The sequence below is a fragment of the Melanerpes formicivorus genome, unplaced genomic scaffold (assembly GCF_026170545.1).
Source record: "Melanerpes formicivorus ecotype bairdi unplaced genomic scaffold, bMelFor1.0.p_v2 SCAF_25, whole genome shotgun sequence".
Taxonomy (NCBI): Eukaryota; Metazoa; Chordata; class Aves; order Piciformes; family Picidae; genus Melanerpes; species Melanerpes formicivorus.
The window spans coordinates 1,967,879-1,982,320 of NW_027142377.1; the positions used below are offsets into that span (position 1 = coordinate 1,967,879).

The following is a 14,442-nucleotide window of genomic DNA, read 5'->3' on the forward strand; positions in this document are numbered from 1 at the left end:
AAGCTGAGAGGTTCAGAGAGCTTGAAGACTGCAGGAAAAGGAGAGACTTCAACCCAGAAAAGCAAAGAGTAAATGTGGGGGAAAAAGATGGTCCTAAAGCCTTACTTCTGGATAACAACAACACTGCACCCTCCCTTACATGACACCTTGACCAACATCACCACATGAGCTACCACCACTGAAGTCCCTCTCACACTCTGGACATCATGAAACATGGAGATAGCTGCCAGGTAGGGCACAATTCAAGGTGTGAATGTCCCCCTGGGCCCTAACAAGGTGCCAGCTACAGCTGTGATTTCCCTCCTTGCTAACACTAGGGAGTAATTTGCTTCTCCTTCTCCACCCAGCATCCTACCCGTAAATATCTGCAGGGGGGGAGGAGTTATCTGTCACCTCCCTGGGGTCAAGTAGGGGGGAGAATCTCTCACAACTTTGACTTTTCACTTTGAATGCAAGGGTCTGAGTGGCTTCAATGCAGCTGGAGCACCATTCATCCAACTTTCCCAATGTGAAGCAACACCTACTTAAAGGCAAAGACTTCTTCCCCTCTGCTAGAAAGCACCCTAGGAGTTTAAAAATCAACACTCAGCCACAAGATTGAGCTAGTGGAGAAATTCAGGAGCACTCCCAGATCCCTAAACACCAGCTGGTTGCATTTCAGCAAAAATATCCTTTGCTATTTGCACAGGCTACTTTTCACTGCCCTACCAGTGAGTATTTCCATGTCTAACCCAGCAAGAGCTGGCACACACCTGCCTGAGGCACATTTTGGCAGTCATCCCTGCTCTGAAGAGCACAGAAGAGAGACAGTCACACCCAGCATGACCACTCATCCCCAGCAGAGCATGGCTCACCCAGTGAATCTGAGGACAAACCTGCACAAATCAGTAAAACCACTCCGGCTCCAGTGGTGCCTCCCCGCCGGCCCCAGCTTGTCCCATCCCAGAGCCCATAAATCACTTCTGGCAGGTAGTTGGGAAGCAGCTGCTAATGATAGTTCTGCTGCAGAGGGCAGGAAGTCACCTTTTAACCCTGCCTGCTGTTGTTTGTTTCCCTGAGCCGTGACAAAAGGCCAGATGTGGAGGACACTCCAGCCATCAGCAGGATCTGGGCAAAACGCGGCAGGGAACCTGCCCTGGTCCCCTTCAACAACACCTTTTGGCTTTGTGCCCTTCCTGGGGCTGGTTTCCAAACAGCTTGATACTAGTCCTCAGTTCTCCCTTGCTCACCCTAAAGATGTAGGGAAGCATCTCCAAGACAACTTTACTGGACTTCCCACCTTCCACCCTCCCACCATCCAATCCCCCACCTGTGCCGCGGGACAAGGAGGGCATTGATAAGGGAACAAACGCTGGGACGCATGTGCACGGGGGGCTGAGACCAGAGCCCAGCAAATCAGTGTTAAGAGACAAAGTGCTCATTGTGGGCATCTTTTTTTCAGCCTGTGGAATAGCCAAGATCAGGTTTCAATTTCTATCCCACAGAAAAGTTTTCTTTCCCCCCTCTCTTTTAAAGCCTGCAAGCGTAGTGGGGGGACAATAGCTGCTTCTGTTTCAGCAAAGCTCCAAAACACATTTGAAGATGTTGCCACAAATTAACTATGAGAAACTCACTCCTCCTGAAGCCACCACTGGTTAGGTGGATGGCACTGCTGCTCTGCTTTTCTCCAGCTGAAAACCACTGCTTTGAGCTTGCTGTTTCATGCACAGGTGAAACACCACTGAAGCTGTTTGTTGGCAACAACTGCAATTCAAAATCTCATTTCCTCGAGCAAGCACCTGACTAGCAGCCATCTACTTGAGCCTGTCTTAAAGACAGAGAGAAAGAGAGGTATTAAGAGGCCTGTGCATGGCTCAGATCAAGCCACAGGAAATCCCAGAGCTGTTATTTGCCCACGTCTAGCCCTGACAACTTCTGCTCTGCCACGATTTTCACGAGGCCAACAAAACCCCAAGGCTTTACCTTCTGGAGAGGGCACACTTGCATCAAACAAAACACACCCAGCTAGCCAAACATGACAAGGGATGGAAGCCAAGGTATAAAAAAAGAATGAAAACCCTTTCCAGCTCAACCATGTAAACCACAGCATAAAGAAGAAGGACCTTGGGTGACGTGTACTTACAGTGAAGACATCATCATCGCCGACCTCAGCCTCGTTGTGAAGCGTTGACGAGGAAGTTGTAGACCCTAGGGACAAACAAAAGGGTCCTTTTTTTAAACACATGACATTGCTGTTTTGTTGGTTTGGGTTTTGGGTGGTTTGTTAGTTTGTTTTTTTGTTAGGATGGTAAACATTTGGATTCTCACTGTGTGTTGTATACACATGAAAGAGCAGCTCAAATGAAGGAAGGGAAAAAACCCCTCAAAAATCATCTACTGGTAGAGCCAGGTGGGAAAGGTAAAATCTGACTGCTCCTTGATGTGCAACTGCATGGCTGCCAATGCTAATGAACTGCCTTAAAAATAGCACTTAACATTCCCAATTACAGAAGACTTTAATTTCTGCAGAACAGTAAAACCACATCCTAAGCAGTGCTCAAGACCAGATCCTCAGCTGTCAAGAAACCATGTCAGAGATAAGCTTCATGCATTCCTTGATTCTGCAGGGCTGGGGGGGGGGGGGGGGGAGGGAAGACTTGAGCATCAGAAAAACAAACCTGGCTTTGACAATGAAGACTTTATTTGGGTTTTGCTATTTTTAATTCTTCTAATTTTGGAAGTTCTTACATATCTGTATGATGTGCAAGGCCTTTGCAGGCTTCTCTGTTATCAACTGTTTCTCAAAGAACCACCTTGCCCTACATAAGTGAAGTATTTGAAGGGAACTGAAATGTGTAAAGCCACAGATAAGAGCAAAATACTGGGGTGCAGTCCTCATCATCATGGAAGCTGGGAAATCATATTAAAAAAAAAATCCTTCATGGAACCAAAGAATCACAGAATTGTTTTGGTTGCAGGAGACCTCTCAAGATCATGGAGTTCAACCATCAACCTAAGACCACCGTGGTCACTAAACCATATCCCAAAGCACCACGTTCACAGGTTTCTTGAACATCTCCAGGGCTGGTGACTCCATCCCCTTCCTGGACAGCCTGTTCCAATGCCTGACCACTCTTGCAGGAAATAAGTGTTTCCTAATGTCCAACCTAAAGCTCCCCTGGTACAATTTCAGACCATTTCCTTCTGTTCCATCACCTGATTGTAGAGAGAAGAGTCTGACCCCCACCTTACTCCAGCCTCCTTTCAGGGAGCTGCAGGGAGCAACGAGTTCTCCCCTCGGCCTCCTCTTCTCCAGTCTAAAGAACCCCAGTTCCCAAAGCCACTCCTCCCCAGACCCGTTCTCCAGACCCTTCACCAACTTTGTTGCCCCTCTTTGGACACATTCCAGCAACCTCAGTATCTTCCTCCAACCTCTTTCTCCACCCTGCCGGTGTCACCCTCCAGTGCCACTCTACTGCCTGGCACAGAACTGTGATACTGTGATACTGTGAATCACAGAATGTTAGGGGCTGGCAGGGACGTTGAAAGCTCATCCAGCCCAACCTCCCTGCCAGAGCAGGATCACCTAGAGCAGATCACACAGGAACACATCCAGGAGGGTTTTGAATATCTCCAGAAAGGAAGACAGAAGGACAGTAGGGAGGGGGTGGCACGTGTCCTTGCTGGATTTGGCAGTAAATTTATGCTATGGCTAAAAGGGGATGACCCCTCTCCCTAACTCCAGCCAAGAATTCTAGACTCCCTTCCCAGCTGCTTTCAACCCCTGTGAGGCAGCCAAGGAAGGTGAGAGCAACAGAATGCTTTGACAGGGGGGGAGAACCCCTAAGTGAAAGCCATTTTTATTGGTAAAGAAAGCTCACTGTTAGACTGAATTAGGGCCCCCACCACACTCCTGACTAAAAAAGCTGAACAGTTTGTACCCCCTTCATTCTGGAAATCTTTTTAAAAGGATTTGCTTTATGTAATGCCATCCACACCAGCCTTGACTGCTCTCAGTTGCATCACCATGAAGATGTGCAGAGCTAAGTGTGAAAGCCCACTTAAAACACCAAGTAATCTGAAAACATTTGTGCCTTAAAAGTAAACACAAAAACCACCCAAGATCCAGACACCCTACAGAGTTGTATAGGGTGCCTGTAGCAAACCTTCTATCAGTTACAGTTGAATAATGAAGCATTTTCTCAAGTATCAAAGACACACAGTTGGCTCTGCTTAATATTACCTCCTAAATTTGATCTATGTGAGGAAAAAAACAATGAGTTGGGGCTGTTCAGCCTGAAGAAAAGAAGGCTTCAGGGAGACCTCAGAGCAGCCTTCCGGTACCTAAAGGGGACCTACAAGAAAACTGGGGAGGGACTTTCTGCAAGGGTTTGTAGTGATAGGACAAGGGAGAATGGATTGAAGATTGAGGAAGGCAGATTTAAACTGAAAATTAGGAAGAAATTCTTGACAGGGAGGGTGGTGAGACCCTGGAACAGGTTGCTGGGGAGGGGTTGTGGATGCCTCCTCCCTGGAGGTGTTGGCCAGGTGGGATGAGGCCTTGAGCAACCTGGGCTAGTGGAAGGTGTCCCTGCCCATGGCAGGGGGGTTGGAACTGGATGATCAAGGTCCCATCCAACCTAAACCATTCTGTGAAGCTATGATAAAGGAAACCTACTGCATGTGCACATGACCAGTCATTGTTTTTCATTCAGAAAGCCTTATTTGGAAGTTAAGGGGGAACACATTCATGAGGATTAGTCTGTGCCATTAATGGGATAAATATAGATTTGCTGATCTTGAAGTATATGAGATACAGCAGAGCTTGATTTTAAATACCTCCACTGCGAAATGGATCAGAAAGAGCAGAACAGGAGCTGCCACGTGCCAGCACTTCCAAAATACTACCCCAATACAGCTGAGTTATCATCTCCTTGAAACTTTGCACAATCCTGTGCCACTTACATAAAACATCACTTTCATGACTCAAAATGCTTCCCAGTTTTAGCAAGCAAGAAGAAGAAAATGGAAGGCATAGCTGCAACTTCCTTGCATTAATGGCACAGGAAAAAGCAAATGACTAACTAGTTGAGAGGATCCTTCCTCTAACTGATGAGGTATTTACCAGGAAAGAGCCCTGGGGGATTATTTCTCTCCTAGTATCTAGCATTTCCATGTTAAAAGCAAGGACAGGGCATCCAGAACATTAAGCTGCCTCATGGAGCTGAAGTTCTCACAAAGAAGACACATCTGTATATACCATTTGTGCTAACAGCCTCAACAAAAACACCACCATCGAGATAGGGAAATATCCCAGGCACACCAGGTGAGGAGGAGAAAGGCTTTGGACCATAGACCCCCACATGAAAAATAAAAGCTTTTTAAAAAAAATCAAGCAAAACCCCTACAGAATCATTTTGGTTGGAAAAGACCTCTAAGGTCACAGAATCACAGACTAGTTTGGGTTGGAAGAGACCTCCAAAGGTCATCCAGTCCAACTCCCCTGCACTCGGCAGGATCATCCTCCACCAGACCAAATTGCTCAGAGAACTGTTGAGCCTCACCCTGAATATTTCAAGGGATGGGGCCTCAACTACCTCCCTGGGCAACCTTTTGCAGTGTTCCACCACCCTCATGGTAAAGGAACTTGTTCCTCATATCCAATCTAAATCTGCTCTTCTCTAATTTCAAACCATTGCCCTGCATCCTATCACTGCAGGCCTTTGCAAACAGTCCCTCTGCAGCCTTATTCTAGCCCCCTTCACGTACTGGAAGGCCTCTATTCTCAGGATCTCAGGCAGTGATAGGACTAAGGGGAATGGAATGAAGCTAGAGGTGGGGAGATTCAGGCTGGATATGAGGAGGAGGTTCTTCACCATGAGAGTGGTGAAACCCTGGAATGGGTTGTCCAGGGAGGTGGTTGGGGCCCTGTCCCTGGGGGTGTTTAAGAGCAGGCTGGATGAGGCTCTGGCCAGGCTGATCTAGTGTGGGGTGTCCCTGCCCATGGCAGCGGGGTTGGAACTAGATGATCCTTGTTGTCCCTTCCAACCCTGACTGATACTATGATACTATTAGGTCTCCCTGGAGCCTTCTCTTCTTCAGGCTGAACAACCTCAGGTGCCTCAACCTATCCTCATAGCAGAGGTGCTCCAGCCCCCCGATCATTTTTGTGGCCCTCTCTTGGACCTGCTCCATCAGGTCCACGACCTTCCTGTGTTGAGGACTCCACCATTCTCTAACTCTGATAAGTCTGGTGCTAAACCCTGTCCCTCAGCACTGCATCTCTGCTCCTTTGAAACACCTCCACGAAGAGGCAGATTTCATTAAAATCAAGCACGACTAAATTACAGCTGGTTTATGATTGCCTGATTGGAGCAAAATGTGGAAAGATTTATGACAACTTCAAAGCTCAGCAATTCAAACACATTTTTTTACAGAACTGCAGGAAAACCCCCAAACACAACAAAGCCTTCAAGAACTCCCACCCAACTAAGAGGCTGTAGACAAAACTAATTAATACCAAAAAAAAACCCACCCAAAAAACCCAAACCTAAACAGAACTTTTACTCAGCTGCAGGCAGGAATTCATAGAATGGTTTAGGTTGGAAGGGACCTTAAAGATCATCCAGTTCCAACTCCCCTGCCATGGGCAGGGACACCTTCCATTAGCCCAGGTCGCTCCAGGCCCCATCCAACCTGGCCTTGAACACCTCCATACTATTACTATGACTTTAAAACCATGCCTCTTCCCAGCTCTGTGACTTCACCCCCCTTCTCCCAGGGTCAAAGTGGCCACTGCCATGTGCTATGGTACCTTCAATGAGGTCCTCGATGGCTTTCCTCACTCCTCTGTCAAAGGCTCGAGCGTCGGCAGGGCTTTGAAAAGTCAGCCCAAACTTTCTGTTGTCGACTTTCCAGTGGTGGAAGGTGGGGTTTGCCTTCGTATACACCAGGTCCTTCTTCACAAAGCACTCCAGCACCACCTGGGGAAGGCCCAAAAGAGGAGCAAAGTTACTTTTCCCACTCCAAGCACACTCTCAGCACTGTCTCAGGCCTGGTCCAAGAGCAAGCCAAGTCCTAGCTCATACAGAGCAACATCCTTCCCTAGCGAACAATGACTAATGAAAAACAGACACTGCAGCTGCTCCCAAAACCACTGCACATTCATCTTTTGCTTTGCTTGTGCTTTTCAGTAGGTCCCTACCTAGGAGTCTATTTTGGACCCAGATCCAGTGTGGCACAAGTTTTACAGATAGCTGGGGCTCAGGTGGAAGAAGAACCTTTTCCCTCCATGATGTTCCTCAACAGCAATTCTACCTGCCAGCAGCAGATTTAGGAGATGCTGTAACACTCCCCTTACCCTTTTTTCCTCACTCATCCCCATCCAGGCCTCATCTCAAGATCTGCTGTGCCAAAACCCATCTGCAGGGTGATGCCTAGGGAGAACAGGAATGGCTTATTAGTCTTTCTCCATCCTCTACAACTATAGGCATGGTTCCTATATGGTGTCAGATAAAGCATCCTAAGCAAAACAGTACTGCAAAAGACTAATGAAATGCTTGAAGCAGCTTTAAAGGAAGTCTTTTTGAAAGCAAGGTCATTTCTGACTCAAACAATGCATTCTCCTTGCCTAAAACCTGAGTTTGCAGAGCCTGTGTAAGGAGTGCTATTTTTTTTAAGCCAGCCCATCTCTACACCAAGAGCCAACTTTGAAAGGATCAAATGGATCAATAAGATAAACTACAACACCTAAAATGGACCCTGGAATGAGGGAAAAGGCTTTCTTAATCTGAGCTACATAGGGAAAGAATCATAGAATGGTTTGGATTGGATGGGATCTTAAAGATCATTCAGTTCCAGCCCTCCTACCATGGGCAGGGACACCTCCCACCAGCCCAGGTTGCCCAAGGCCTCATCCAAACTGGCCTTGAACACCTCCAGGGAAAAGGCAGCCACAACCTCCCTGGACAACCTGTACAGTGTCTCACCACCCTCACTGTCAAGAATTTCTTCCTGATCTCCAGTCTCAATCTCCCCTCCTCCAGGCTTTAATCCACTCCCTCTCATCCTGTCACTACAAGCCCTTGTCAATAGTCCCTCCCCAGCTTCCATGCTGGTCCCTTTCAGGTACTGGCAGGCCACTGTAATGTCTCCCAGGAGCCTTCTCTTCTCCAGGCTGAAGAGAAGAGAGCTCTTTTTTTGATAAACAACTACCAGGAGAAACTTGAGTGCGTCAGTGGGTAAGAGACAAGTTGTCTTCATCTTCTCACTCTGCTCCTTCAAACCTTGAGCGGCACACGCAGCATAAATAATTCATGGCCGTTTCCGAGGCTCGCACCGCATTACTCAGTGCAATGTGACTGCCTTCATGGCTTCTTCACACTTCACTCCTTCCTTACCCTTCCTAGGTCTTAGGGGAAAAAAAAAACCACCCAAAACCCAACAAAAAAAATCACCACCCAAAGGGGTGGTTTCCTCCAAAGAGGGTCTTTGCACATGGACTTCAAACTTGGCCTTCCCCTTCCAGATAGCAAAAGCTGGCGATTTGGGGAGAGAATGGGTTTGGTTTGTCCATTCTGGTGCTATTTGCACATGCCTGGGTTTTTTAGGCTTGAAAAACCCCTCAAACTCACACAAGAACACAATAGCAATAGATTTGGGATAATTCTCATTCTAAGAACAGACAAAAGTTGAATTAGGGTCAATTACCAGTTTGTCTTTCTGCCTTTCACCATGGATTAGAAATCCACTTCTTCCATTGCCCTCTGGGTACGTGACCTTGCAGACACCAACTCTACTGAGACCACCTCCTTCTTGTGGCAACCAGCCCCCACTGGAGTCATCTCGGGTCATAACCACAGCTTTGACTCGCACAATATAGCTGTCACTGCAAGGGCAACAAAGAGAGAAACAAAACCTTTTGTGAGCATCACACAGTCCCATCAGAGCCTTCTGCTGAGGGCAGTTTAGCCCGTGCTGGGGTTGGGCCCCAGTGTAGTTTCTGCTCAGGATGGAAGTCTGCCTCTGTATGACAGACAGCCATGACCAAGGAAAGAGAACCCATCAAATGGCAAGGAAAGAAGACATCAGGTTTCCAAATGTCAAAAGCTCATGGTCCTGGAAGTCTTTATGTAGCTGGGGATAGTGATCAAGAGAGCAGGGTGGTCCAGGCAGCACATGGGATGCATTGGGGCATCAGTCTCCACAGTTCTGGATGAGCACATGGAGTCCAAATAACCCATGAACAAAGAGGGTAAGGGTTTGGGAACAAATTAGAATCATAGAATCACAGAATCATAGGCTCATAGAATTGTTAGGGTTGGAAGGAACCTCAAGGTTCATCCAGTTCCAATACCCCTGCCATGGGCAGGGACACCTCACACTACAGCAGGTTGCTCAGAGCCACAGCCAGCCTGGCCTGAAAAACCTCCAGGCAGGAGGCTTCCACCACCTCCCTGGGCAACCTGTGCCAGCATCGCATCACCCTCAGGGGCAAGAACTTCTTCCTAACATCCAATCTGAATCTCCCCTCTTCTAGTTTTCTTCCATTCCCCCCAGTCCAATCACTCCCTGACACCCTCAAAAGTCCCTCCCCAACTTTCTTGGAGCCCCCTTCAGATCCTGCAAGGCCACAAGAAGGTCTCCTCAGAGCCTTCTCTTCTCCAGACTGAACAGCCCCAATTCCTTCAGTCTGTCCTCATAGGAAAGGAGCTCCAGCCCTCTGATCATCTAATTACTGAAGTGTTCTTTTTAAGACACTCAAATTCCTCTGCAGCTGGGACAGCCTTATGGGAAAAAAAAAAACAACCAAAAACCAAAACAAACCCAAGTGTGGCTCCAGCTGGCACCTCAAACAAAAGGAAATGGGAATCATCTCAGCTTAGATGACACCACAGGACATGTCTCAGGGACATGATGTCCCTGAAACAGCTCTACCAGCATTTTCAAGAGGTATTCAAAGGCAGTATGTCACAACCTCACAAGAAGCCATTCTAGAAGCACTTGAGATTAGGGCATAAGCCACCAAGGCATGATTACCCATCAGCCATGCACAACCACAGCACTTGCAGCTACAGAGCCACAGAGATGTCCAATAGTGCCCACAAAGGTGCCCCAGAGCACTCAAACCTGGGCAAAACTGGGAACATCAGCTGTTATTTTCCCTTTGCCAGCCTTATTTCATGGAGTCACCAACTTCAGCACTGGCTCTGCACAATGAAGACAGCACACACATGGATCACAGAATCATGGAATGGCTCAGGTTGGGAGGGACCTCAGAGATCATCTACTCCAACCCCCCAGCCATGGGCAGCAACGTCTCTCAACTAGACCTGGTTGCTGGTAGACCTGGTTGCTCAAAGCCTCATCTAATCTGCCTCTCAACACCCCCAGGGAGGAGGCATTCACCATCCCCCAGGGCATCCTATTCCAAGGCCTCACCACCCTCATACTGATGAACTTCTTCCTAGGCTCCAGTCTAACCTTGCTCTCCCCCAGCTTCAAATCATTCCCGTCTCCAGACAGCCTTATGAAAGTCCCTCTCCAGCTCTTGTGTAGGATCCCTTCAGGTATTGGAAGATGCTTAAATTCCATTGCCTGTTGCTCTGAGGACTTTACCCAGGCTGCCAAAAAGCTTTCCAGCATACTCAGATACACGACCCACACACAGCTGACACACAAGGCATTCAGAGAACTGAGAACAAACATTCTGAAGAGTAATTTTGCTCCTGTGTCCTTAAAGCAGCATCCTGCTACAGGGGACAGGGCAGGTGTGTCCTAGACAGCCTGGCTGGCTGGGCTGAGGTCAGTTGTATGAGATTCAACAAGGCTGAGCACTGGGTCCTGCACTTGAGTCATAACAAACCCATGAAGGCTGCAGGCTTGGGGCAGAGCTGCTGGAAACCACCCAGCAGAGAAAGCCCTGGGGGTGTTGGTGGACAGCTGGCTGGAGATGAGCCAGGGGGTGGCCCAGGTGGCCAAGAAGGCCACCAGCAGCCTGGCCAGGAGAATGGTGTGACCAACAGGAGCAGGGAAGTGATTGTTCCCCTGTAGTCAGCACTTGCTGAGGCCATAGCTTCAGTACTAGGTTGTCTGGGGGCTCCCACTCCAAGGAAGACAGTGAAGTGCTGCAGTGGGTTCAGAGGAGCAATGAAGCTGGTGGAAGGTCCTAGAGTACACATCTTGTGAGGAACAGCTGAGGGAACTGCGATTGGTTAGTCTGGAGAAAACAAGGTGAGGGGAGGCTTTCTGGCTCTCTACAACTGGTCTTCTCCCTCGTGGGAAGTGATAGGACAAGAAGAAACGGCTTCAAGTTACACCAGAGGAGGTTTAGGTTGGTTATGTGAAGAAAATTCTTCACTGGAAGGGTTCTCAAAGACTTGCACAGGCTGCCCAGGGAGGTGGCTGAATCCCCATCCCTGGAGTCACCACCACCGGCAGTGTTTAAAAAGAGCCTGGATGAGGCACTCAGTGCCATGGTTTAGTTGACTACATGGGGTTGGGTGATAGGTTGGACTGGATGATCTCAAAGGTCTTTTCCAACTTGCTTAATTTTGTATTCTTTACTCTGTCCCAGGTCCATATAAGGACCTTGCTTCCTTAGAATAGATGTTGTTTTATTTCCTTTGTTATTTAATGCTACAGCACTCCACAGAGGCTCTGGCTGGTTGAGAGCATCCAAAATGCTGGGGAGAGAAGCAGAAGCTTGCAAATCCCACGTGGGTGTCACTGATGAGGCCTTCCTGGGCACCAAAGTGGTGAAACAAACCACACTCAAGCCATCCACCTGCACTTTTTCCACAGCAACTGGGCAATTTTGACTGCTCCAGGAGAAATGGTTGATGAGGTATTGAATGGTGAATGAAACTATGTGGTCCACTCCCATTAATGAGATAGCAGCTGCTGCTGAGATAAGAAAAGCCTTTCAGAGAGTGAGAAATGAAACAGCTAAAGGAACCCACTGCAGCCTTAGCTCCCCTTCTTTTATTGGCTTCTTAAAACTTTAAGACTGCTCTAATTGTGGGGTTTGTGGCCTGAGCATTTCATGCAAGCCATTCTTAATTACACTCTTAAATGGAATACTTTGCTATCTTAACCCTACATATTTGTCTTCAACAGCCTTAAAAGCTTAGGAAGAAAGTATCTGCAGGGATTACCCAGCTGCATGGCAGCTGGCCAGTGTGTTCCAGGGCTGCTCCAGGTTGTTTGCCTGCCCCACCCTGAGCAAAAAAAACAACCAACCCAACAAAACCAAAAACCCAAACAAACAAAAAACAAAACAGCATAATGAACTTGAGGAGTAAAGGGAATGCAGAAAACCCTCTGCTGTTTTTCTTGGAAGGAAAAGAGAGCTCTTTAAAAATTATAGCTCATGGCTGTGAAGAGATACCTATAAAAAAGTACATTAAAAACACAAGCCCAGAGCATACTTGTGTGTAATTGCTGCTCTGGAGGATCTGGAGACTCTTCCTGGGCTGCAGCAAGAGAAGTGTGGCCAGCAGGGCCAGGGAGGGGATTCTCCCCCTCTGCTCCACTCTGCTGAGACCCCACCTGGAGCACTGTGTCCAGCTCTGGAGCCTCTCTTACAGGATCTGGAGGTGCTGAAAGGAGTCCAGAGAAGGGCCACAAGGATGAGCACAGGGCTGGAGCTGCTCTGCTCTGGAGACAGACTGAGAGAGTTGGGGTTGTGCAGTCTGGAGAGGAGAAGGCTCTGAGGAGACCTTGGGGCCTTCCAGTATCTGAAGAGGGCTCCAAGAAAGCTGGGGAGGGACTTCTGACAGTGTCACGTAGAGATAGGACTAGGAGGAATGGAAAAACACTAAAAGTGGGTAGAATCAGACTGGATGTTAGGAAGAAGTTCTTCCCCATGAAGGTGGTGAGACCCTGGCACAGGTTGCCCAGGAAGGTGGTGGAAGCCTCATCCCTGGAGGTTTTTCAGGCCAGGCTGGATGTGGCTGTGAGTAACCTGATGTACTGTGAGATGTCCCTGCCCATGGCAGGGGGGTTGGAACTGGCTGATCCTTGAGGTCCCTTCCAACCCTAACAATTCTATGAGTCTATCATTCCTAACCAAGAACTGGGTGAGTGAGTGTCTGCCCCAACTGAACCACTGTTACAGTACCCAGAGCCTAAATTCCACAAAGCATTTACATGTCTAAGAGGCAGGACATATTTCTGCTGCAAATATCTGTATCTGAGATCAAAAAATCCCAAGAGGAAAAGCAAAGTACTCCAACCCACCACATTTGCTGCTTTCCTTTGAGTTGCACAGAATCACAGAGTTGCTTTGTTTGGAAAAGGCTTCCAAGATCATTGAGTCCAACCTTCAGCTTAAGACCACCATGGCCATTAAACCATGTGCCCAAGATCCATGTCCACAGGTTTCTTGAACACCTCCAAGGACAGGGACTCCATTGCCTCCCTGGGCAGCCTGTTCCAATCCCTGACCACTCTTGCAGTAAAGAAATTGTTCTTAATCTCCAACCTAAACCTCCCCTGGCACAATTTCAGACTTTCTTCTTGCCCTACCACCTGATACTAGTGAGAAGAGACCAACCTCCACCTCACTGCAACCTTTCAGGTAGTTGTGGAGAGCAATGGGGTCTTCTCCCCAGCCTCCTCCAGAATGAACACCTCCAGTTCCCTCGGCTGCTGCTCACAAGCCCTGTTCTCCAGACCCTTTCCCAGCTTTGCTGTTCTCTGGACCTGCTCCAGCAATTCAATGTCCTTCTTGTAATGAGGGGCCCCAAACTGAACCCAGTATTCAAGGTGCAGCTTCACCAGCACCAAGCACAGGGGCATGATCACTTCCCTACTCCTGCTGGTCAGACTATTCCTGATCCAGGCCAGGATGCTGTTGGCCTTGTTGGCTACCTGAGCACACTGCTGGCTCATGTTCAGCAGGCTGTCAAACAGACATTCAAGCCCCTAAACCACTTCCCAGACACCTTCCATAACTCAATAGTGTTCTTCCCTCTGGCTAGGCTAGCAGACCAAATGTAAGCTTCCATGCTAATGCAGCACTTCAGCATCTTCCTCCCTTCTTGACTTTGCAGCCAGAAGAAATCTAGGTCTCAGACAGACAGGGAATTGCATATAATAGGTTTCAAAATGATGGACTGCACCAACATTCCCAGACCCCAGATTTCAGGGAAACAGGACAGCTTCAGGACAGCAGGAGGCTGGGAAAGCAACAGCAGCAGATGCTGGGCTGTTCAGCTGACCTCAACAGTAGACACCATGTGCTTCATCCCCAGTTCAACTGTACGAATCCATGCAAATCTAGCTGTATGATTGCTGAGGCACAATCTTGTCTCTGGCTGAGCTGGGTGTACTTCAGGGTGCTCTTACTCTACCCCTGTTACAGAGACTCCAACAGCTGCAGTTAAAGCCATTCTGTTCTACCCTGGTGAACACTGGGAATTATATTGCAAAGATCTTGCCTGGAGTTCATCCCACAGGCAT

General features: G+C 48.2%; 1 protein-coding gene across 2 annotated transcripts in view; it reads right to left on the bottom strand.

The window, feature by feature from the left end:
• The window catches only part of SPRED2 (sprouty related EVH1 domain containing 2), a 94,862-nt gene that overhangs the window by 32,873 nt on the left and 47,547 nt on the right, over positions 1-14,442 (bottom strand). The window contains exons 1-4 of one of the 2 annotated variants that reach the window (XM_068153073.1): positions 8,689-8,771; positions 7,340-7,415; positions 6,794-6,962; positions 2,123-2,187 (exon numbers count right to left, since the gene is read on the bottom strand). In XM_068153073.1, the coding sequence (XP_068009174.1) occupies positions 2,123-2,187; positions 6,794-6,962; positions 7,340-7,363 (258 nt within the window). In that variant the 5' untranslated portion in view covers positions 7,364-7,415; positions 8,689-8,771. Of the gene's footprint in view, positions 1-2,122; positions 2,188-6,793; positions 6,963-7,339; positions 7,416-8,688; positions 8,867-14,442 lie in introns of those variants that run through there. The other variant, XM_068153072.1, reaches the window with a different exon arrangement.